We start from the raw sequence: 25,322 nt of genomic DNA on the forward strand, positions 1-25,322 counted from the left end.
GCAGCAACTTGGATGGAACTGGAGGGTATTGTGCTAAGTGAAATAAGTCAGTCAGAGAAAGGTCTAGCTTTTTTTTTTTTTTTTTTTTTTTTTTTGACGTTTATTTATTTTTGAGAGAGAGAGAGAAAGGTAGAGTGTGAGCAGGCAGGGGCAGAGACAGAGGGAGACACAGAAACCGAAGCAGGCTCTAGGATCTGAGCTGTCAACACAGAGCCCGACGAAGGGCTTAAACTCACAAACTGTAAGATCATGACCTGAGCCAAAGTCTGGTGCTTAACTAACTAAGCCACACAGGTGCCCCTGAGCAAGGTCTAGCTTTTAAGAGCAAACATTTTCCTAGATGAATTTAAAAAAATGTTAATGTTAAATCAAAAGTATTATTATATTAATCCAAATCCCAATATAGAAAGGAGAAATACGTAAGAGTATCCAAGTACAAAAAGAGTCAAAACCTTGGTTGTGTAGGACTTTTGCCTCTAGATAGTAACACAAATCTTAGTGAAAACAATTAAGTCAAGTATTTTCAAAGCTGTCAAGTTCAGAGTAAGGCCATAAAATGTGATCAAACAAAAAAATGAGACATTTTCTACAAAAATGTTTAAAAGTATCATGAGACCTTGTGATCCAAGACTCCAGTATAATGAGAAGAGATGTTATGGATCTACTTTTCTTGTTTTTAAAATACATCTTGTAGGTTTTTGTTGTGTGCAAAATAAATATTTGTTAAAAATCTTAATGAAAGAATTGATTATATGAAAACTAATAACTATATCCTATTATGGCTTTTCATTTTACCGACTTGCTTCATTCTACGTGAAAAATTTTTAAGTTTGACATCAGTTAAGTGCCATTTTTGACTAGTATATCACTTTTATTGGAATAACATGTCTGAAAAACAAGACACTCACAACTCATCAGTTTTCAACATAACCTCTCACATCATTTACACTGAACATGTAGGATCTTTATGATTTCAATTCAGCAAATTGTAAATGCAATTTTATAGTTGTTTAGTTTTTGTTTGACAGCTCACCAGAGAATTCAATAAACTAATCAGATGAAACCTGTGTAATCTCGTCATCTGAACTCTAAGGGACAGTGCATGAACATGGCTTGGTCTGATAATAGATGAAAAGAAAAAGGAAACCTGATTTATCTGTCTTTACCTCTTGTATCTCAGCCTGAGGGGGAGAGGGGGCAGTTCTTACTAAAATAATTCACATCAAAACAAGATGATTGTTTGAAACACCAGATAAAAGCCATGCTGAACACATAAATCCTAATTCTATATTTTAGTTTTAGCCTTTATTTGTCAATTATAACCTTAGTAAATACCCAACTTTTAATTTAAATATCCATTACAGTTTGGCTTCCGTTATCTCATGCTTTATAGCTAAAAATAAAAAGACCAAACATTTAATAACATATAGAAAGGTAATTTGAATGTTAAGCAAAGTAAACAAATTTAGATAGTAACAAGAAAAAATAACAGATGATTTAACTGGATGATTTGACTACATGCCTGTCATTTCAGTTGGAGACAATATCTAAAATATAAACCAAAACTGTGGGTAAATATCAGTTGATTTGGTCACATGTTTAGAGGGACTGATTGTTGCTGACTTTATTAATTGTTACATTTTTGAAGACTGAAAAATTTCAATTTAAAGTGAGCATATAATGTATACTTTTATATTTCAGTGGTAACTGAAATTAAGTTTCTCAGAACACACTTTAGTGCAGATATTTTATCTTTACTGTGGTTGATTCTCAAAAAACTACTCTGTTTTCAAATCTAGTGTGATTCAAATAAGAGGTAACTAGGACAGGGTGCACAGATAGTACTTTTAAAGGTGTTCAACTCTATCTAGCTATTAATACATTATCCAGGTAAAAACAACAGTAAACATTTGTTAAATACTCTCTAGGCACCAGGTCCTTAGTTAATCTTTTTATATGTATTACATAATATTTGAGTTACATTCATTTTATTACAATATGGGAACAGAGGATTAGAAATGTTAATACATTCAAGGTCACAGAGCTGGTCATACTGTCATGTTTATGGCTTAGTGAATTTGTCCTGTCAAAACCTTTTCTCCCTTTTACAGACACTTTTAACCCCTAAACTATCACAGCATATCTATAGTGCAAACTCATAATTAAAATAATAACCTTACTTTAAAATTTGCATCTTCTGCCCAATTCTACATGTGCTATATTGTACACACACAGATACAGGAGTCCATATTTATAAAGACACCTTAAAAACGGACCAGATATTTAAGAACATATAGAAAGGTAATTTGAATGTTACACATTTTCCAAGTGGGAGATTTTATCACTTTCCTCAGAATAGTAATAGTGCCTAACATCCTTTCATGTCTGTACCACATTTTTAAAAAAAGTTTATTTATTGGGCGGCCTGGGTGGCTCAGTTTGTTAAGTGACCAACTTCAGCTCAAGTCATAACCCAGGGGTTCAAGCCCCTCATCGGGCTCTGTGCTGACAGCTCAGAGCCTAAGCCTACTTTGGATTCTCTCTCTCTCTCTCTCTCTCTCTCTCTCTTTCTCTCTCTCTCTCTGTTTCTCTCTCTGCCCCTCCCCTGCTCATGCTCTGTCTCTCTCAAAAGTAAATAAAACTTTAAAAAACATTTACTTTGAGAGGGAGAGAGAGAGAGCCTGGGGAGGGGCAGAGAGCAAAGAAGAGAGAGAATCCCAAGCAGGATCCGTGCTGTCATCTAGGAATTCCATGCAGGGCTCTGACTCACAAAATGTGAGATCATGACCTGAGCCAAAACCAAGAGTTGGATGTTTAACTGACTGAGCCACCCAAGCGCCCCTATACCATCTATTATTCTTTTATTGCTCCTTTAGACACATGGAGTAGATGCCAGTTATCACATGAGGGAAAAATCAGGCATGCAGATTAGTTTAGTTCCACTTCTGGGTGCTTTCGCTCTGCACCATACTTATCAAGATGACATTCTTCTACTGCATATATGAATTATAAATTATACTAGATTATAAGGTTTTAAAGATGTGTGTAGCTAAGTGCTATAATGCTACCCCAAATAGCTGCCTGAATGAAGACATGTACTTTAATATAACACTTTAAAAAGTGTATTTCATGAGATGGATTGTCTATTTTATGTACAATTACAAATCACTTTTATTTTTTCAGACTGTAAAGTAATTTTGAATACAGACTAATATTGGGAAAATAGTGAATAATGTTAAATTGTAGGGCAAATTCAGAAAGCCATGCTGTGATTTGAGCAACTATGCCTTCTTGTTTAAAATGCTGGTTTCTTATGTAGTATGGAACGATTCTTATTTACTCTGAAACGTTGATTATACACATATTTGGGAGGGAGGTTTTTTGTTTTTTTTGTTTTAGTTTTAGTATCACAAATAATTCCAGGTTGGAATTAGAGATCATGTTTTGAGGACAGGAAAAAGCTTGCACATTGTATTGGAATTTTGATTTATTATATAATTATATAATTTAATATATATGATATACTCTAATATTGTAATTTGGGCCTTAAAAATAATTTTCTACTTTAAAATTTCTCACCAATGACTCCTTCATTCACCTCTAGAACCATCAGCACTGGTTCCAACTCATTGGCAAGTGAACCAAATCTTATCTGTTTCTCTCCCTGAATTGTGATCAGAGTAATTTTAAATACTTGCCTTGCAGGGGAAATAAACTCCTGCATTCTTAGGGAAAACTGTTCAACTGAAAGATCTGACAATGTAATTTTCAAATGAGTTTAAAGAGTTGATGACTTAAGTGAATGTGAATTCTTATTTACCTTTTACTTTGAGCTTGGCTACTATTCTCCATTAATAGCGTTTGGTACATTAATTGCTTCCTTCAAGCTCCTGTCAGCTTTCTAGTAGGTAAGTGATACTCCCTCAAACCCCACTTTGGTATGCATTTGAAGAAACATAAAGGGTCAATCTAGGTTTTCCTAAATCTATCATTTGAGGATATGAGTTTATTAATTGCTTTATGTTTATATATCATTTCTGACTTTTAACCAAAAATATAATGAATTCAAGATAGTCATTATATGTCTAGATTAGTTAGGCATATTAGAGACTTTATGTACCTTCCATCATAGAAACTGAATATCTCCAAAAGAAAGAAAGAAAGAAAGAAAGAAAGAAACAAAGAAAGAAACAAAGAAAGAAACAAAGAAAGAAAGAAGAAATAAAAATGTCTTCATAGTGGGTATGATCTTATATATAGAAAAATTCTAAGGAATCTCTAAAAATCTATGATTAATAAGTGAGTTTAGCAAAGTCACAAAATACAAGGCCAAAATTCAAAAATCAATTTTATCTCCATTCTAGAAACAATCAGAAACAAATTTAAAAATCCATACCACTTACAATAACTTGAAAAAGCATGAATAGAGGTAGATTTAACAAACCATAGCCACAACCTTACACTGAGCACTGGAGCGTATTACTGAAAGAAAGTAAAGAAAACCTAAATAAATACAGACATGCACCATCTTCATGGATCAGCTCAATATTAGGATTTCAGTTTTCCACAAATGGATCTATAGATTCAAAGCAATCCCAAATCTAACATCAGTGGGCTTTTAAAAGAAATTGATAAGCTGACTATAACATTTATATTAAAATGCAGATAACTTATAAGAGTAGTCAAAATAATTTGGGAAAAGATACACAGAGTTGGAAAATTCACACCACCTAGTTTCAAGATTTACTATACAGTAATCGAGGCAGTGTGGTATTGGCACAAGGATAAATACGCCAATAGAATAGATTGGAAAAGTCCAAAAATCAGCCCACAGGTATATAGTCAACCGATTTTCAACAAATGTGCTGAAGTAATTCAGTGGCAGTATTGAATAGTTTTTTTCAACAAATGGTGTTAAAACAGCTGGTTATCTATTTGGAAAATAATGAAACTCTACCTTTATCAAATATCATGCATGGAAATTAATTTGAAAGATAATAAAGACGTAAGATAAAATCAGAACATTAACACTTCTAGAAGAAAAATAGGAAAAATCTTAGCTATCTTAAATGAGGCAAAGATTTCTGAGGAAACAAAAGGGACAAATCTTTTAAAAAATGATAAATTGGACTTCCTTGAAAGACACAATTAAGAAAATTAAGAGGTAAACCACAGATTGGGAGAAGATAATAAATCAGACAGACAGATATACATGCATTATTTGTATGTATCTATGTGTATTTTGTTATTTAGAGTATAGATAGATGAGGATATGCATCCAGAATATATAAAGAACCATTACAGCTCAATAGTAAAAAGCCAGACAACCAGTTTTTTTTTTTTTAATTGGCAAAAGATTTGAAAAGTTATTTCACTGGAAAAGATATATGAATGGTCAATAAGTGCATGAAAAGATACATTATAATTGGTCATCAAAGCATTGGAAATTAAAACCATTATAAGGTTTAAAGTGTAAGGTTAAAAGACGAAACTAAGTGTTGATGAGGATGTAAAGCAACTGTAATTTTCATGCTTTGCTAGTAGGAATATAAAATGGTGCCACGACTTCAAAAACGCATTTAGCTATTTCTTTAAAAGCTGAGCATATACTACCATACAACATTAATTCCACTATTAGTTATTTGTCTAAGGGAAATGAAAATCCATGTCCCCACAAAGGTTTGCACACACACAAATGTTTACAGTAACTTTGCCCATAATATCCAAAATGTAACTCAACTATCCATCAATAGAATAGGTAAGCCAAATGTAGTACATCTGGTACCAGGAATAATAAAAAGGAATGAATTACTGATACTTGAAACAGCATGGATAAGTCTCCAAAACATTATGGGGAGCCAAAGAAGTGAGACACTCTGTGATTCCATTTTTATGAAACTATAGAAAAAACAAATCTAATATGGGCCCAGGGTGAGGAGGATTTACCAGAAAAGGAAATGGGATATTTTAGGTTGATAGACATTTTCTATATCTTTGTTGATGTGGTGATTACAGTTTTATACATTAGTCAGACTTATCAAATTGCACATTTAAAATAGATGTATTTTATTATATGTAAATTATAGGATGAATAAGGATGGAAATTAGAGAAGTTACAAATTCTACTTATAGTTGATCCCCTAGGAAAAAAAGTCAAGTGATAAATGAGCACCTGAGCAAGATTTCAGAATCCTGTTTGAAACTACATAAAAATACTGCTATGAAGACAATTACTAACATCTAAGTATAAAAATTTTGACTTTTAGTGCATTTGTACAGAGAATGGTGGTATATTTCATTTAAACTTATGGTCAAACATAGCAATCTATTGTAATCAGAGGAAAGCATCAGTTCTAAGTATAGAAACAAGATTAAACAGACACATCCAAAATAATGAAATTAAATGATATCTAGAAACTAAATCTAAATCATGTGTACTACTCATATATTTTTAGAAAAATAGCCATATATTAGTGTGAAAAGATGTAAAGAAGTGAATATTAATTTGTTGAGCCAGACACATAGTATTGATAAGGATGTATCATAAGTAACTGTAGCTTGCGATAAGTAAATGACTTCCCTTCTTTTTACTTTATACTTTTTTTCTTACAGTAATTAATATGAACAGATATTTCCTTTGTCCCTTTATTTCTTGAAACCACACCCTTCCTCATTGCGCCTCTTTCTCCAAAAGTGAATTTTTAAATTTATCACCTCTCCTTTAGTTTTTCTTTTCTTTCCCCTTCTTTTTTGTATCTCCAAAGTTATAGTAACTTAGCAAAAGTTAATGCCCCTCTTCACTTACCCACCTAAGGCTTATTTTTGAAGCAGTTTTTGCATTGTAAAGAGGACAGTATTGTGGAAATGATTCTCAAGTCCAATTGTATGGGAAATTATGAGTTTGCTTCCGCTTTGTAGGGCATCAAAAATGTATTAAGTACTGTAGAATGGATTACATCTCTTTTGTCTTCTCCCAAAGTAATTTGTTTATTGTCCTTTACCTTTCCCCTTTCTTTTCCTTTGGGCTGTGTCTGGAGTAACCTGTTCAGTTGCTCAGCGAACCTCCCCTTCCCGCCCAGGCATACCATTTAGAGTGTGTTGTGATATTATGTTCTTGAGCCTTGATGGACCATGATGAACTATCAAGCTTAGTTACTTTTTCTTAGCGCTCCTTTCTGCCTGGAGAGTCTTACTGTATTAGTCTCCTTTCACCTTCCTACAGATTTGTTATTGGGCGAGAAAAGCCAGGACAAGTGAGTGAGGTTGCCCAGTTGATAAGCCAGACGCTGGAACAAGAAAGGCGCCAGAGAGAGCTGCTGGAACAGCACTATGCCCAGTACGACGCCGACGATGATGAGGTAAGCGGCGCTTGCAAACATCCTTCCTGCCTTTCTTCCCACCGTGTTCCTACTTTACAAAACTCTTTTCCCGGAAAAAGTAGGATAGGTTCTTTGCAGTTCCTCAAGGAGAACGTGTCTACATTCAACTCCACAGAAAATAAACATTACTTACATTTGTTATTAACTGATGAATCAAGTAACGGTATCCCATTTACAGCATGAAGACTTTGGAGTCAAGGAAGTCCTTTTTGTGCTATTAAAAGAAATTCACTGAAACAAAAAAGAGCGAAAAAACCAAGATGCGAATGGTAGCTGTCTTTATTGTTGGAATTTGGTGATGTTCTCTCTCTGCTTTGTATTTTTTTGATTTCCCCCCCAATTTTCTACAGTGAGTTTGTAATGCTTTTTGAAAAAAAATGAGTAAACATTTTGATTGAAAAAAGACACATGCATACATACACAAACATACACAGGAAAGTACTCAAAAATGCTGAGTGTTTTCAGGTTTCTTTTTTCCAGGAGAAGAAAGGTCTTTGGATCTGCTCACTGTGATTTGTGCTAACATAATGCAGAACAAAGCCTTTCCACCAGCATATATTCCTTAGAGTAGATACATATTGGAATAATTTTGCATCCTGCTCTCTGTAGAAGATCAAGTAAATGAATAGAAGCTAACCCCCAAGTGAAAATGGCTCTCTGGAACCCTTGTGCGTTATAATGTAATGCAGATGCTGGTCTATTTCTAATGTAAATGCCAAATGTACATTGATATAATGGGACAACATGCTTTATTATAAACATGTTTAAACATGCATGTGTTTCATATTGGCATGTCAAAAAAAATCCATCAATAATTTAATCATAGTATTTCGTACTCCATAAACATAGTAAATATTCAGGTAAAACATATATTATTTATACCAGCTGATGTAAGGACAGTGCAACTTCTTATATTCAACCTCTGCTCATCTGAATGTATTCTTTTTCCAGACCTTTTTTTTGTTTTTGGTTTCTAGCCAGGACATAGTGAAGATTAATAAACAGACATTGAAATTTTACGTATTTTTAGTCTGGAATGTTTTAACCCAAATGTATATTAGTTTTTTATATGATTGTAATTTAATGAGGATGTATTCTCCATTTATTATAGTAGAAAAGTAAAAGTGGTGCATCAGTTAACTTTTGACCAAAGGATAAACATTACAAAGTCTTCATGTGAATGAATTAGTCTCTTAGAATCTTATATAGTTGATTTAACTTTTCACTTTCAGAGTGCATTTGAAATGGCAAGTATTTTTTTTATTCTGAGATATTACATATGAAAATGTTATTTTGGATTTAAAAATTAAAAAGCAAAAAACCAATTTTGTCAGATATTTAAATTTTCATCTTACCTATTAGTCTTCAGTTCTCTGTGCTAGTGTTTTGTGTTTTATCAGAGACACTGATTTGGTTTGGCTGCAAGCCTGTTTTAGGATTATAGAATCATTCTCTGCAGGTTTGGTTTTTACCTGCTCATTCTGCTAGAAAGAATTTGGAGGTGAGGTTCGGGGCAGTTCTGATGACATTAAGTGGGGGAAGACGAGGAAGCCAGGCTTCCCAGGCTGTGGGCTTCAGTATCTTTGGCTTTAAGAGATTGGGCTAAAATTCTGAATTCTTTCTAGCTTTTAATAGTCCATGAATCTGTGAAATAAAACATCAAGTCTAACAAGGAAAGAGGTAAAATAAGATAGCTCTTTAAGGCTCTCCTAGTGAAAATTTTAGATCATGTGCTACATATTACATACTTCCAGTTATTTTGAGGATCTGATTCCATTCAGCCCCAAAAGTTTTCAACTCAGGCCCCTAAAGCTGTTTGTTTGATGTTAGATTTTCTCCAATTTGAGTAAATGCAAAATGAGTATTTGTTACTCAACTTTTATACCTAAGAGCACATCATAAAGATTTTTTTGTTTGCCTAGTTTTTTTTTTTTAAAGAAAGCAAAGTTGATTGTCACCTGAGCAGGTATTTTTCAGGACTAAGGAAGGTAAATAAATATTCAGTGCCTGGCACTTTGCAAGGTGCATTTCCCTGCATGATTTCATATAATCTTTTCAACACACAGAAGAGACTTTTTTTTCTAAAATTGAGGCAAACAAAGTAAATGAGGCTTTTTCTAGTCATACAGCCAGTAGTTGGCAGATTTAGTATGGGAATAGAGTCTTCCTGTCTCCAAAGTTGGGACTTTTTACAACACTTTGCTGTTTTTGAATGGAGTGGGCTGATGGGTCTGTCTTTGTTCAGGCACACACAGAATAACTGGGGAACAAGAGATGTTGGAAAGAGGATTCCTGTTTCGAGTGATGGAGTTTCTTGTAATACTTAGGTTATGTGATTCTTTATTCCGTATTTCTAATAATAGGGGAATCAAGTGCTTGGAGAATTAATCTTATTCTAGGTAGATAATCCCTAAGTATCCTGTGAAGACAGGACTTTAGAGAAGAATAATTGAGTATATGATTTTGTTTTTTAAATTAGAGTTTAGCTCTAGGTTAAACTTTTTCTTTTGTCTTCAAGTTGTAGAAATAGAAATCAGATGCTTGCTACTATGTTATTCCAAGTAACCTTCACTTTACTGAAAAGGTCAAGGAGTCTTTTTCTTTGTCTCTTTCTCATGCTCCTCTCTGACTTATAATTCTCCCTTTCTTGTGTGTTGCCAAAACATGCTCAGTTAAAACCAACTGTTAATTTTCTGTGCATAGGAGAAATGAAGCTGTACAAATAATGAAAATCCACTCTTGCATAAATATTTTATCTCCTTGATTTAATTTTTTTTACTAATACTACCAAATAGTGTTAAATCAATTTAAGTGGTATGTCCCTATTTTTTATTTACTCTCTCCCTCTTTGTTAATGAAAAGTAAAATGGCCAACAGACATAATGAAGGTGAGAAGAACCAATATTGGTTATCCAGTGGGTAAATGGTCCTTGAATAACTGAGTTAATTTTATATGTAATTGAACAATGTATAGATTTACACATCATTGTTAATTCTGAATTGTGTAATCAATCACTTGGCTTCTCACTTTTCTTATCATTTATGGAATCATCTTGTGATTTCAAAGTTAGAATCATTTTTATTTCACAATATCCCCTGTGACATTCCCTGGGCCAGCCAGGAAAACCTCTAATTAAATGCAGGACGACCGAGTTCATCCAACTAATTTCCAGAGCCAGCGCTTAGAACAGCATTGTCTACTGAAGGATAGATAGCTTCTGGTTTGGGTCAAATCATCCAAGGTTGATTCTAACTTGGAACTTGTCACATTGACAGAGGGGAGTTGCTTGCTTGAATTGCCTATAGGGAAAACATTGCAATATATCTCACATATATATGTGAGAAATATATCCCGAAATTGTAAAAGTACAGTAGTTCTCTATCAAAACCATATTTAGGATTAAGAATACCTCATCATGTATAGTGTGTGCTTGCATATAGCTGTTTTAATGCTTTAGGAAATTATAAGTGGTAATTCAGAATTCAAAATTTATAGATAATTCCAAAACTTTATTGAAATCTCTGCTCTTTATGATTTTTTCCCGAATATTTAAACCAGAAGAGTTTAAAGTAAGCAAACAACCAAATCAATTTAAATTTACATTCCTGTTTCTGTTTACTCTCTGTTAAACTTTGTGATGAAAAAAATAAATAAATAAAAAGGGCTCTGCCCAAAGCCTGAAGAGCAAAGGGCAGGATCCTATAAAGAAGAGGAAGATTAAATCTGAATAATTGAAATATAGATCTGAATATATCTGTAATTAGCAACTGCATTTCTGAATAATAGAATTATTGTTCATTTCTTTTTCTTTCTTTCTTTCTTTCTTTAACAATCTGGAAGGTAACGATGGAGGATTTCAGTAAGCCCCTCACACAGTCAGCACTATCCCACGAAATTCTGGGGGTATGGTAAATTTTTCAACTAGATTTTAATTTTCAATAACAAATTTAATCTCCTGTCATACTCCACAACTGTCAATGTCTAGCCTTTCAATGGTGGGATGATGTAATTTTGATATATGTTTTGTGTAACATGGGTCATGTATGTAAATTGTAGGTAGATGTTTCTATCCAAGATCACTATGCAATGTGAAATACAGTTGGGCTCAGACTAGAAATGAAGTATGAACTGGTGCTGTACCACTTTTTTGAATTAAGAAATACATATGGTCGTTCACATTCAAATAAACTATTTTACATGCACTTTGCAATTATATGATTATTTTGGTTTGCTTCTTTAAATATACTCTTAAAATATTACGTTTATTACATTTTAAAATCTTAGATTATAGGTGTTATTTCAGAGTCTCTTCGGGCAGTAGTTTATAACAAGGTTAATCATCACTCTAGAAACCGAGGCTCCTTCTCTTAAAGCATAATTTAATCTCATTTCCATAATTTTTTTCATTACTGGAATTAATATCATTATAACTATATCATGAGAACAGTAGTTTAGTTTTTAGAATCTTTTAAAGTACTGAATATGATTTAGAGCAGCTGCCTACATGGATATGCATTTTTATTGCTTGTGTTAACATTAATAACATTAATAATTAGAGACAGAAATATAGTAGAAGCTATGGTTTGCATAAGTGTTGAATGATTTATAAGAATATAATTTTTAGGTGAAAAGTATTACAGGGATAACATTAAATTTGACTCCTGCTGTTTGCTGTTCCTGGTTGGAAACAGCTTATGTTGTGTGAAAAAGAGATTGCAATTACTATGGATGGCCTTTTAATAATGTGGATTGAGTTTATACTGTTCTTAATGTTGAGAACCTATGAGTGGGGGGCATTCTCTCAGTTCTCAAACGTTTGTGTTATAGCAGGCACCAGAACTTCAGTGTTTTTTCTGTCCTTTATCATTAGGCTGCTCTCTTTAATAGGGAAAAAGCCTTCTTTAATTTTTGTTGTCAACTGTTTTAGAACACTGTGGCTGAATTGCAAGGAGTGTCTGGCAACTGCAATAACAATAACAACTATTTCCTTAAGGTTTGTTTTTTTTGGTGGAAAATAATGCTTATCTGTACTTTTCTGCTTCCTGTGTGAAATTAAATATTCTATGTGTCTTATTAACTAGCTGTGTGCTCAGAACTCTAGAGCCGTGTGTTTTCTATGTTGAATGATAGTTGGAGAAATTATCATTTGAAAAATAATATTTAATTCTGAAATATAGCACATATTACAGGTACAGGTTCTGCAAGTTGGACTCAATCCTTAACGTTTAACCATGGATGTTTTTAACCCTTAACACTTTAAGTATTTTGTAATTTATATTAAAGGGGAAGAAAAAGATACCCAACAACAAGGCTGTATAATGTTTATACAATACAGTGTTTTTAAATCCAATGTTGTTATTTTAGAAAATAATCTTTGGATACAGAGTTTTTAATTTTTCAAAAAACTAAATGCACAGTATCTTTAAATTATACAAGTACTTATTTGCATGATTTACACAGTGGACATAGGAAAATGTCTAAAAACGTATTACACTTCAAGTGACAAAATAATTCTCACTATCTTTAGCTGCTAGTAACAGAAATGGGAGAGCTTAAAAATGGAAGTCAAGTATGTTTAAAGTGGAGATTGGATTATGGTGATAAGAGGAGCCTGAAGAATAGGAGAAATATAAGACCTTTTTAACAACTTGTTTATAGACTCCAATTTGGATCTTTAAAACCATTAAATTTAATTATACCCTTTAGTTTGTGATCCCCAAATCTACAGTACTGGTCATTGTCATTGAAACCTAGAATCATAAGATGCTTAGACAACATTTAGATGAAGATTGTATCCATGCTTGATCTAGCCTAAGCAGTGTAAACGTATACACACACACACACACACACACACACACACACACACACCATCTCCTGGAGTTAGACATCCTCCTATACTTGAAAGATCTTCTTTAGAAATATATTCTTTGTATGTGAAAAAATTATTATTTATAGTATTGAGCACAGACAGGAAGATGGATAGTGTCAAGGGAAGACAGAGGTTAAAATAGAAACCTTTGCCTAAATATTGTCATCTTTTTTGTAGCTTATTTTCTTTATTTTATCATAATGCAAGTGATTTGAATATCTTCATGTTATTTTCTTTCCAACTGTCACATTGTGATGATATTTATTCATGAATGAGTTACAAAATACTAAATAAACTCTATCAAATTTTCTATGCCATTAAATTCCTCTGAGAATATAGGCTTTGTACATCCTAGAAATCATGCTAGAACAATTCTATAGTACAATGACGAACAGGCTTTGCAGTGTTAGAGATGTCACAGAAATAACAGGAATGACAATATTTTTCCAACTTTAAGAATATTTGTAAGTTGAATATCATTTTATACCAAAAAGTTATAGAATATAAAAAGGCACCACTGGAGATGGGCCTTATCAGCCTTACTGTCCAGTGGGCCCGAGGGATCCTGTGGCTTCGCCATGCCTCTGCTCCTTCTCTCTTCTCTTCCTGGAATGCCATTCCCTGCACTCATTCTTGGTTGCCCTTGTATGCCCGGTGATCCTGTTCACTTTTCAGGGCTCAGTTTAGGTTTCATGTGTCTTCTCTACAAAGCCTTCTTAGACTATCTCAGCTGGTCTGGGGCCCCTTTTCTGTATGAGTCAATAGTACTGCACATCTCTCTCTACCATTATTTACCCATAAATATCCCCCACTGGTTTATAATCTCTTCAGTGACAGGTTTCAGTAGCTCGTTGATTTTTAATACATACCAGCCTGAGCCTAGCGCTGGGCAGATTAGAAGAAGCCAAGAAATTGAACTGAATTGAATCACTCAAAGGACGTTAAGATGAAAATTGGAGAATAGAGTTAAATGAGGAGAATAAAATTTAGTTAGGAGCATAATCTGAAATAAGGAAGCAAGACTGGCATAGAGTACTTGGGAAAAGGATTGTCAAACCTGGCAAGACTAGAGATTAGAGATAGGGACTGAGGAATAATCTGTACTTGTCCTTTGGTATTTGGGATTTAGCACCTTTCTGTGGGATTTTACCTCCACATTTTAATTATTTTGAAAGAACGTGAATTTGCAAGAAGACCTTGTCTCTATCACACTGCACCAAAATTGTTTGCACATAAAACCAGAAAAAAAATGAATATACATACTTCATTCCTTGAAAATCTTTGGACTTCAGCAATAAGAATTTGGTCACTCACATTGACATGACTTCTTTTTAGTCATAACTGCATAAACATACAATAGAAACAGAGTAGTTGAAATGGCCTAAGTGATGTCAAGATCAATATTGCATAGATAGCCATCTTCTCTTATTTTGCCCAATAGCCATCAATCATAGAAATCTCTTTTCTTCAGCAGTAAGAACTAAATGGTGACCTGACCAAAGACCAGTGTTTCGAAGCAGCTTTATTATGGAGTTTAGTAGGTCTGATAAGTATTACATTTATTTTAAACTGATACTGATGTTTGTAAGGGTAGTGGTAAAAACTCTTAATGGATCTGAAATTCCAGGTCTTAAAGAGATTAAAAAAATTATCTTATTGACATAAAATTGACAGAGTAAAATGTGGATGGATCTTTAGTATATAATTTGACTTTTTATCATTATATATTCATATTTCATATATTAACGTCAGTGTTAATGAGGGATAATTTATATACAATAAAATGCACCAATTGTAAATGTATTTATGTAGATAGACAGTTTCATGAATAACCACCACTACAATCAAAATACAGAACATTTTCATGACCTCAAATAATTTTCTTATAGAACTTTGCAGTTACTCTCAGCCCAAACCAAATATCTATCTGTTTTCTAACATTATAGATTAATTTTGTCAATCCTAGAATGTCATTTGAACAGAATCATAAAGTACACACTTCTCAATATCTGGCTTCTTTCACTTTCATAATGTTATATTTATTGTAAGTATTCTGCATATTATGATGAGACTGTAATTGATACTGCTTTGAGTTACAGTAGACAAAGCCCAGGGCCTACCCAAAGTGGGATGTCCAATTGGAAACCCCCATCGTGAAGCTTGAGTCCCATGGGCTACACTACTATATAAGATGAAAATAAAATCTAAACTCCACTATGTGAGAAACTGCCTTGTTAAACCTTGGTTTTGGATAGAAGGGAAGAAAAATTTTTCCTGAGACATGTTGATCACAGCAACCTGAATTTATGCTACCTTTAAGAGAAAAAAAATACCCTTTATCGAGTATTCATCTTCAATCAAAGCCTAAATGTTAAAGTTTCCAAAAAATGAGCTTACAGTTTCAAAGTACAAATCACCATGAGTAACAGACAACAGAAGAGGGTGGGTGCAGGGAGGAAGTAAAAAGGGAAGGGAGAAAAAAGGAGAAAGGAAAAAAAAGATAAGATCCCAATTATTTTATCAATTATACCAAACTGGAACTGGTGTCTCCGGTCCTGTATAACTTCTTCCAGAGGACAAAAATGAAAGTAGAACAACTCTGATACTAGGAATATAGTAAAACCTTGAGAGTGTGAGATGTATGAGGTAATGAGGTCTAACCTTGGTACCAAACCATATGATGATGATAAAGAAGACTTACAGGCCTATCCTATTCATAAAACAATGCAAAAAGAAAAAGCCTAAATAAGATATTAACAAATCGTATCCAAGAACATTTAAAAGAGAGATTATGGTGACATAGAGTTTAGCCAGTAATGCAAGTATGGTTTCATATTTGAACATCAGTCACTACTTGCATTTGACATCAGACTAGAAGGCAAGAAGTAAAAGAAATATATTGGAAAAAAAAGAAATATATTGGAGAAGAAAAAATAAAACTTTTTTTTAAGTTTTATTTATTTTTTGAGAGAGAGAGAGAGAGAGAGAGAGAGAGACAGTGTGAGTGGGGGAGGGGGAGAGAGCGAGGGAGACAGAGAATCCCAAGCAGGCTCCGTGCTGCCAATACAGAGCCCAATGTTTGGCTCAAACCCACGAAGCCACGAGATCATGACCTGAGCCGAAACGAAGACTCTGACATTTAACCAACTGAGCCACCCAGGTTGCCCCAAGAAATGAAACTGTTATTATTGCAGGTGATGTGATTATCTATTTGGAAAACCTCAAATATACCTAAAGATCAATTACTAAAATTATAAGATTTTAGCAAATTTGCTGGGCATATAAATTAATATAAAATATAGCATGTATTTCAATGTGTCTACAGAGAGAGGATATAACTTATAAATTATTAATTCCTTTGGTAAAAGGCAAGACGTTGCCTAATAAAACATAGGCAAGACCCTCAGGGAAAGAATTTTATTGAAATATATTAAAGAAGGCTTATATGAAAGGGAAAAGAAGCCTTATTCATGGATTAGAAGACTCAGTAGTTTAATTGAGTCAATTTTCTCTAAGTAGATTTATACATTCAATGCAATGCCAGTGAAAAGAATTGTAAAGAATTTAAAAATAGAATTTGGTAAGCTATTGCTACAATCCATAGGAAATCCGAACAATGCACCAGGAAAAAAAAAAAGTAACATTTCACATGCCTTAGAAGAGAGATATTTATTACTAAGCTGTAGAAATTTAGTCCCTGGAGCAAAAGAAGGAACAAGTTGGTCAAGGAGTCCGGAAGCAGTCCCTCACATACATGAAAATTGGATTAGTCATGCAGATCACACTCCAGGTGAGCTGGGGAATTTTAGGCTTCTTAGTGAAGAGAAAACAGTGTAGTTGCAATCCCCAATCTCAGTCTGTATCTAAAATTCACTCCAGGTGGATCAACTATTTAGATGCAAAAAGAAAATTTAGAAGACACTGTAGAAGACTATCTTTATGACCTCATTGTAAGAAATGTTTCTACACAAAACACCTAAGAAAGCAAAACTATAAAGGAAAGGATTGAGAAAATTGTATTAAAATTAAGAACTTCTGTTCATCAGAAGAATACCTTTATGAAAGCAAAAAGGCAGACCAGAGGCTGGAAGAAAATGTTTGAAAAATAAATAACTGAAAGAGAGTCATATAAAAAGTACTTCTGTGAGCCAATAAGAAAAGAATAGCATTGGCTTTAATGATCATGTCATAGAAGAGGAAACCTCAGTGGCCAATGAACATATGAAAAGATGCCTGAACATATTAGCGATCAGGATGTAAAAATTAAAAACCAAAATGAAATACCATTTGATAGCTACCGAATTGATTTAAATGGAATATTTTAAGTTTTGGTGAGGATGTGGAGTAAAAGGAACTTTTATTCTCTGCACACAGGAATATTCATCGGCCCATCCACCTTGAAAAACAATTTGACATTATCTAGTAAGGTTGACTTCTTCTAAGCACTTAGTATAAGTCTTATATACATGAACTGTAAGAATTGTTCTAATACTTTTCTTATAAGAGAAAAAAATTGGACACAACTGCTATCTCTACCAAGAAAAGAATGGGCAAAAATACTGTGGTGTATTCTTACAATGGAATGATGTACAGAAGTGGTTTCAGCAATCCCATGGCAACTGGTAGAATCTCAGGGACATACCATTCAAAATGAAAAAGGCACAGAAGAATACAATAGAATTCCACTTATATGAAGTTTAGAACCATTAAAAACAAATGATACATTGTTTTGCTATACGTAAATATGATAAAACTGAAGAAAAACCAAGAATGATAAAATCCAGCAGGATTACTTTGAAGGGCAAGCATCTAAAACAGGAAAGCACACACAAGAGGACTCTACGATGTGGTGATACTGCTCCTTTTCTTGTACTAGGTTGTTCATTGGTAGTGGTTTTATCTTTATTCATATACTGTCTATATGTTTTGTAAATATTCTGTCACCTCAATATTTAATGAAAAATTAATATCTGCCATGGACAGTTCTTACATTTAGCCATTATATGGATACAAAATGACTCCGACCTGGTTCCTGCTCCCCAGCATTTACAAAATGACCCTACAACTCTGTCTCAAACTTGCCTCAATGTGACAATCTCATGGTACTTCTTTAAAATTACACATTTCCCCACCCAGCCTCAGACCTAGTGAAACAGAATATGCATTGTAGCAGGCCTCGGATTATGGGCGTTTGTGGGAAGGAGTTAGCTGCGATCATAGCTGGAGTTGTCCAGCCTAAAGATGCCAGGAAAACTGACCTTTGAGTCCTGGTGTTGCAGGGACATTGTCAGAAAGAATTGCTGCCACGAACCACCAGACAGCCGTGAGGAAAGGAGTAGACTTATTCTCTCTCAAAGGAAATTGTAAAATCGAGATAGTGTTTATCATCAATTCATAGATAATCCATAGAAGTACCATCAATGATGTTTGTATTGATTTTACCTTTTCATTTCTATAACTTCTGGTTAGCATTTTTGCAATCATATGCATCACTTTGTATTTTCCAAGATTCAATTAGTTGTAGAATTATAGAATTATTAAAATAATCATATAACATGTGCCACTTTGGTTCCTGTAGTTGTTCTCTTCTGCAGATTATAAATTCAGGGAAATACAAATCTCTCTGTCCCTTCCCACAGTTCTGCTGGCATCAGAATAAGCGCTTCATTGTTTCCTTGGCAAGTAAAATGAAACTCAAGGAAGGCTGCCAATTTGAAATTGCAGTGTGACATTTGAATTACAGAGGTCTACTTTGGTCTGTTGACTGTTTAATTCTGGATCTCAGTGGGAAAAATAGGAATCTTTAGTTCCCTCCTCATATAGAATATATTTATCAGGGACTTAAAGACAGTGGCATTATATATTAGTGAGTAGGTAGCATTTGTTAAGAGGAATTGAATTAGGAATATTGACTCATGGAAAAATATAGTTTACACTCCCAAGAAGCTCACTATTTTGTTTTGGAAACAATAAATATATATGGTAAAGAATTTAAAGCACTTTCAAGGCAACCTGTCAAAAGGCTAGATAAGCATAGTGTAAAAGAATCATCACAGTGAAGGATGTACAAAATAAAAGTATGAATTTAGATTTGTGGTGTTAATTTTTATTTGCAAGAAGTTTTTTGTGGTTTTTGTTTGTTTTCTGTAACCTAGAAGTTGGGTCAATATTGGATATGTTCAAGAAGTAAAAAGACCAGTTTACCTGCAGGCAGAGTATGTGGAAAGGAATACTAGTTGGACCGTCTTTGAAAAGGTAAATTGGACAATATTTTAGGGACTTTAAAAATCAGCTGAATTTCTAGACTTTTTTTCCCATTAATAATTGGGAAACAATTTTCCATGAGACCTTCATATTTCTGAGGCACTGACTGCCCTTTGTTCTGGACTATCCAGTGTTTGTGTAGTGAACAGTCTTAGAAGGTACAGGTAGTCTTCTCCCCTGGAGCAAGAGTGGTAACGTTGCATATTGTAAAAGATGCAGGTTACCTAGCTCAGGGTTCCTCCCCACACACGCCTGCTTATGCAGGTATCATCCAGCCTTCTTCTCAGCACTCTTTGGAAATTGGGGTTTGAGGAATCAGCACAAAAATATGTCTGTGTCAACTAGTACAAAGACCTATTCTGGGTTAGAAGAACGTTCTGACCTTGGTCGGACCACAGTCCTAGAGAAACACACTGACATCTAGCTTGAAAGGAAGGTATTTTCAATTGTCACACTCAGGAGCCTGGGAAATCCTTAGAGCTTTAGTGAGTTCAGTGTGGAGGTTATGGAGCAAGGCATATTATGCTAATTAAGGAGAAACAGCAACAGTCGGGCTGCCTTGTGACTCAGCCCCTCCTGCAGTTTATTATGCCAGCTGTAGTCATTCAGACAGTACAAGGTCTCAAAGTATTTTGTGGTGCATCTTAGTTGCTATAAAGGAATATCAATATTGTCCCTGTCAGGGAGAGATCTTTGAGACAAACTCCTATGGAAAATCATCCATAAGTATTTGGATCCTAACTGGTCTACCATGCTGATGAAAGTAACCTGCTGGAGAATGAGAAAGTGTCCCACAACAATCTAGCTAAATTCTTTTTTTTTTTAATTTTTTTTTAACGTTTATTTATTTTTGAGACAGAGAGAGACAGAGCATGAACGGGGAGGGTCAAAGAGAAGGAGACACAGAATCTGAAACAGGCTCCAGGCTCTGAGCCCTCAGCCCAGAGTCCGACGCGGGGCTCGAACCCATGGACTGCGAGATCGTGACCTGAGTTAAAGTCGGACGCTTAACTGACTGAGCCACCCAGGCGCCCCAACTAAATTCTTACAGTCAGTCTCACCGCGTTGGAAAACTTCCCCATTCCTTATGTTCTAACCAAACCAAACTTAGGATTGGACTCCAGGTTGAGATAGCGCCCATAACAGTTCCTGCTATGGGAGTCAAAACTGTGACTGCTGGGTCAAAGACTCCCCAAAGCTAACTGGGTTGTATCAGTAATGATATACAGCGCTTTACATATTGCTTTAGGTGGTAGACATTGGAAGTTTGGTTAAAACAGGTGTAACCACCGCACTTCTCAAAACTGAAAATAAATGTGCTTTATTAGTGACACAGGGCTGCCCTCTGCCTCTACGCCCCTTGATACCTCCCGTTTCTAACACGAACTCAGCTGCTCTAAGGAGGAAGGTGATTAGGGATCAGGCTGAGATCTCTTTTGTCCTCCAGGGAGACTAAATGCTGTATGAACCCCTTGAGAATGCTGGGGAACTTTGGGAGGAGAGGCACTCTACCTCATGGTTCTGTGGATACTGGCTCACAAATCATCACCTCACCGATCCCATCATGAGAAAGAATGGCCAAATTCAACTGATGTGGTTTGGGCAGAGTTCACAGTGAGAAGGGAAACAAAACGGCCTTGTGGATGGAACCCATGCAACATAATACCACTGTGGCTTCCACTGCTATATGTGTAATGGAACTGATATGTTACACATACACCTGCCCTTCTTTGTCCCATTAGTGCCAGTGGAGATTTTACTATTCTGGGATTGCCACATGGAGAACACTAATAGTAGCATATGTAGGTCACTCTCCCTGTTTCCTCCCAGACGGTCCAACAGGAACAGTGTAGAATCCCAGGCAAAGAAGGAGCAATCACAGCTTATTTAAACATGTAATGGCTGCCAGACTACTCAGCCATTTCCCAGTATAACAACACTGCACGTCCGATGCAGCAACCGAAAAAAGAAAAAAAAAAAGTCAGTTATTAACCTTCTACTAAGCTCTTGTGGGAACTGAAACTACATGTCTGACCCATGGAGGCCTTGTGACCCTCTGGTCTAATAGTTTGAGTTTGAGATAGGTCAGCTTGAACTCCCTGATCGATAAAGTTGGAAAGACCCAACAAGCCTGGCTTGTCAAATGGGAATGATAGATTCAAGAAAGCTGCCAACCTGGCCCAGCAGCATCTTAGATTTACATGAACAAGTAGCAGCTTTCCAGTTTGTAGAAACAAGGCCTCTAGCTCAGTGAGGCCTTCAGTTCCTAGAAGTTTATTGAAATGCCTGGGCTTGGTTCACTAAGGGCTCAGCTAAGCTGTCCAAAGCTGTCTGCTAGGTTTTCCAGCCTCAGCACTAGTTACGCACACCCCAAAATGGACATGGTCACTTTGCTCAATGGGCATAACTCAAGGCCATTCTTTTGGCTCTGCCTAGTACTCTCCTTGATGAACGTTGTTATATATATATATATTTTTTTTTTTTTTACTGACTCTTGAGCTGTTGTCCATTACCTGATTAGTCTGCCACTTGGAAGATTACAGACTAACAGGTTAACTTTGAGATGGCAAATCATGGAAACAGATTGTGGCAATTGATCAGACTCTGAGTCTCACATAGCTTCACCACAAGGGTGGTCATAAGAGGCCTTATGTATTTAAAGAAACACCATCATTATATCACATAACCCTTAGATGATTCTAGAGATCCTTCTAAAATGAGACTGTTCTTGATTACTAAGGGTTGCTTTCCTGAGTGGTAGCTGACTTATTTGTTATATGCATCGTGCAGGCAATTATTCTTAGGGTTAGACTCATTTAATTAGATAAGGTGGTACAAAATTTGTTCCTGACTTTAGGTGATGTGATCAGGGACATGACCTCAGCCCTGGAAGGCATTCAGATCAATCTCAACTTGCTGGCCAGGGTTGTTATAAGATGATAGGATTTCCCTGAATCCTAGACTTTCTTCTGGGGGCCAATACCAAGTCTGGGCAATCACTGATACATCCTGTTATATCTGTACTAATACCTTAGGCCAAGTGAAATAAATAAAAAAGCTTAAGGATAGAGCCACCTGAGTTTCTAAGGTAAACACCAATGGTTTATAGGACTTATTTAGCCAGTAGGGTCTGAAAGCCTGGGGAATGTGTTTGATCTCAGTTACTATACATTGTACTCATTCTGCTGCTTGGAGTTCATTTAATAGTAGTCTTAATTATATGAAACGACTGAATGGATTTAGTCCCAACCACTTTGGGTCACACTGATCAGTGTAGCTGAGAGAGAATCATACTAATGGGAAAATTCACCAAAAGCCAAGATGGTATAGAAACAAGAATAGATATTATTGGGGACAGTTCCCCAGTGGGCCTGACTTCTCTGTGTGTCATGTGAGCAGAGGCACTGATAGCCTTTCTTTCATACTACCTTTTTAATGATGTTTGTGTAGTGAACAGCCTTGGAAAATAGATAGTCTCTCTTTAGGGCATGTGAAAGACTTGCTTATTACACATTATTAAAAAAATATATATGTGTTCCCTAAGTTCAGAATTCTTCTTTTGGGGGTTATATTTCATTTTTTTCAATAAATGTAATTATAGTTAGAAACTTAATTATTTTGGGGCACCTGGGTGGCTCAGTCAGTTAAGCGCCAGACTTCGGCTGAGGTCATGATCTCACGGTTTATGAGTTCAAGCCCCGTATTAGGCTCTGTGCTGACAGTTCAGAGCCTGGAGCCTGCTTCTGATTCTGTGTCTCCCTCTCTCTCTGCCCTCCCCTGCTCACACTCTGTCTCTTTCTCTCTCTCTCTCTCTCCCTCTCTCAAAAATAAACAGTAAAGAAGAGAAACGTAATTATTTTAAGAGAATTTCTTCCAAGAAAGAAAGAAAATAAAAGTCTTTTTAAAGATATTTGGTATTTGAATACTCATCAACAGATTCAATAGAGTAAAATCATTGAAGGGGGAAAGATTATAGGGCTTGAGATGGATAGAATTAGGATATTCCTAGAAAGTAACACTTTAGAAACTGTGGTTGAAAACTGCCTCAATAGTGGAATATGACAAATTGTAGTACATGTAACTGCTATTCCTCAGCCCTGTTTTTGTTTTTTTTTTTTTAATTTAAGTGTAGTTGACACACAATGTTACATTAGTTTCAGGTGTACAACACAGTGATTTGACGAGTTTATACATATTGCTATGCTCACAAATGTAGCTACCATCTGCCACCATGCAATGCTATTACAGTACCATTGACTATATTCCTTATGTTGTACCTTTCATCCCTGTGACGTATTCATTCCATAACTGGAAACCTGTATTTCCTACTCCCCTTTACCTATTTTTCCCATCTCCCTACCTCCCTCCCCTTTGGCAGCCATCAGTTTGCTATTTGTATTTATGGTCTGTTTCTGCTTATTGTTTGTTTGTTTATTAGTTTTATTTCTTATTTTGCACATACAAGTGAAATCATAGGGTATTTGTCTTTCTCTGACAGATTTCACTTAGCATAATATCCTCTCTGTCCATTCACGTTGTCATAAATGGAAAGATCTCATTCTTTTTAATGAATGAGGAATATTTTGTTATATATATAATTATACATATGTTCACACATACTCATACCACATCTTCTTTATCCGTTCATCTATCAATGGACGCTTGGGTTGCTTCCAAATCTTGACTGCTGTAAATTATGCTGCAGTAAACATAGGGGTGCATATATCATTTTGAATTAGTGTTTTTCTATTTTTGAGGTAAATACCCAGTAGTGGAATTTCTGTTTGTAATTTTTTGAGGAACCTCCATACCTAAGTTCAGAATTCTTAACAAAAGATTTTAGTTCCACCCTCTTCTTCATTTTTAGCCCATGTTCTCCTGGCAGTACCCTGGGTTTGAACTTTGGAAACTATTTCTTATTTTTAGAATCAAGATGTTAAAAACCATCAAGGTCTTAGTTCCTTTCTGTTTAATGGTCCTCTCAATTTCTCTCTTTGGTCACATTTTACCATAAGCAGCAAGAAGAAATCAAGCAGCACCTTCAACACTTGTTTGGAAATCTACTTAGCTTGATCACTCCGTTCACCGGGGACATTTCTTACTTTCTCCTTATAGAAGGTGATAATGTTGCTAAGCTTTCTGCCACTACACAAGATTCCCCCCCCCCCCCCCATTCCACCAGATTTCCACTTACAGTGTGTTCCAGACAATTTAGGCTTGCTTTAAGATACTCTTCAAAATCTTCCCAGCCTTCCTTCACTGCCTGTTTCCAAAGTCACTTCCACATTTTTCTGCATTTGTAATGGCAGTACCCCCTTTCTGTTGGTGTAGCAAATTATGACCCAAACTCAGCAACTTAAAATAGGAAATATTTCTATATTACAGTATCTTTGAGTCCATTTAACTGGATGCCTCTGACTCAAGATCTGTCCCTGGCTGCAAATAAGGTGTCGGTCAGAGCCCCAGTCATCTCCATGCTCTGCTGGGGGAAGATCTGCTTCCAGGCCCACTTGCAGGTGTTGGCAGGACACAGAAGATGCACTTCCAAGCTCCCTTAGGTGACCACTGGCACACCTCAGGTCCTTGCTGGCTGCTGGCCAGAAACCTCAGTTCCTTACGATGTAGGCATCTCCATAGAGCCATGCACAACCTGGCAGCTCGTTTCTCAAGAGCAAGAGGACAAAAGAGACACAAGTCATGGTCTTTGTGTAAACTAATCTCAGAAAGGACATCCCATCGCTTTTGTTGCATTCTCGATTTTAGAAGCGGGTCACTAGGTCCAGCCCACATTCAAGGGAGAATGGATTAT

At 35.4% G+C, this 25,322-nt stretch overlaps 1 protein-coding gene across 11 annotated transcripts in view; it reads left to right on the forward strand.

The window, feature by feature from the left end:
• The window catches only part of PPP1R9A (protein phosphatase 1 regulatory subunit 9A), a 329,127-nt gene that overhangs the window by 220,016 nt on the left and 83,789 nt on the right, over positions 1–25,322 (forward strand). For 8 of the 11 annotated variants that reach the window (XM_042918086.1, XM_042918078.1, XM_042918070.1 and 5 more), the window contains 2 exons: positions 7,223–7,358; positions 11,221–11,283. In XM_042918086.1, coding sequence (XP_042774020.1) covers positions 7,223–7,358; positions 11,221–11,283 — 199 coding nt within the window. The remainder of the gene's footprint in view (positions 1–7,222; positions 7,359–11,220; positions 11,284–25,322) is intronic. The other 3 variants (XM_042918092.1, XM_042918100.1, XM_042918149.1) reach the window with 1 other exon arrangement.

The sequence above is a fragment of the Panthera leo genome, chromosome A2, assembly GCF_018350215.1.
Source record: "Panthera leo isolate Ple1 chromosome A2, P.leo_Ple1_pat1.1, whole genome shotgun sequence".
Classification (NCBI taxonomy): domain Eukaryota; kingdom Metazoa; phylum Chordata; class Mammalia; order Carnivora; family Felidae; genus Panthera; species Panthera leo.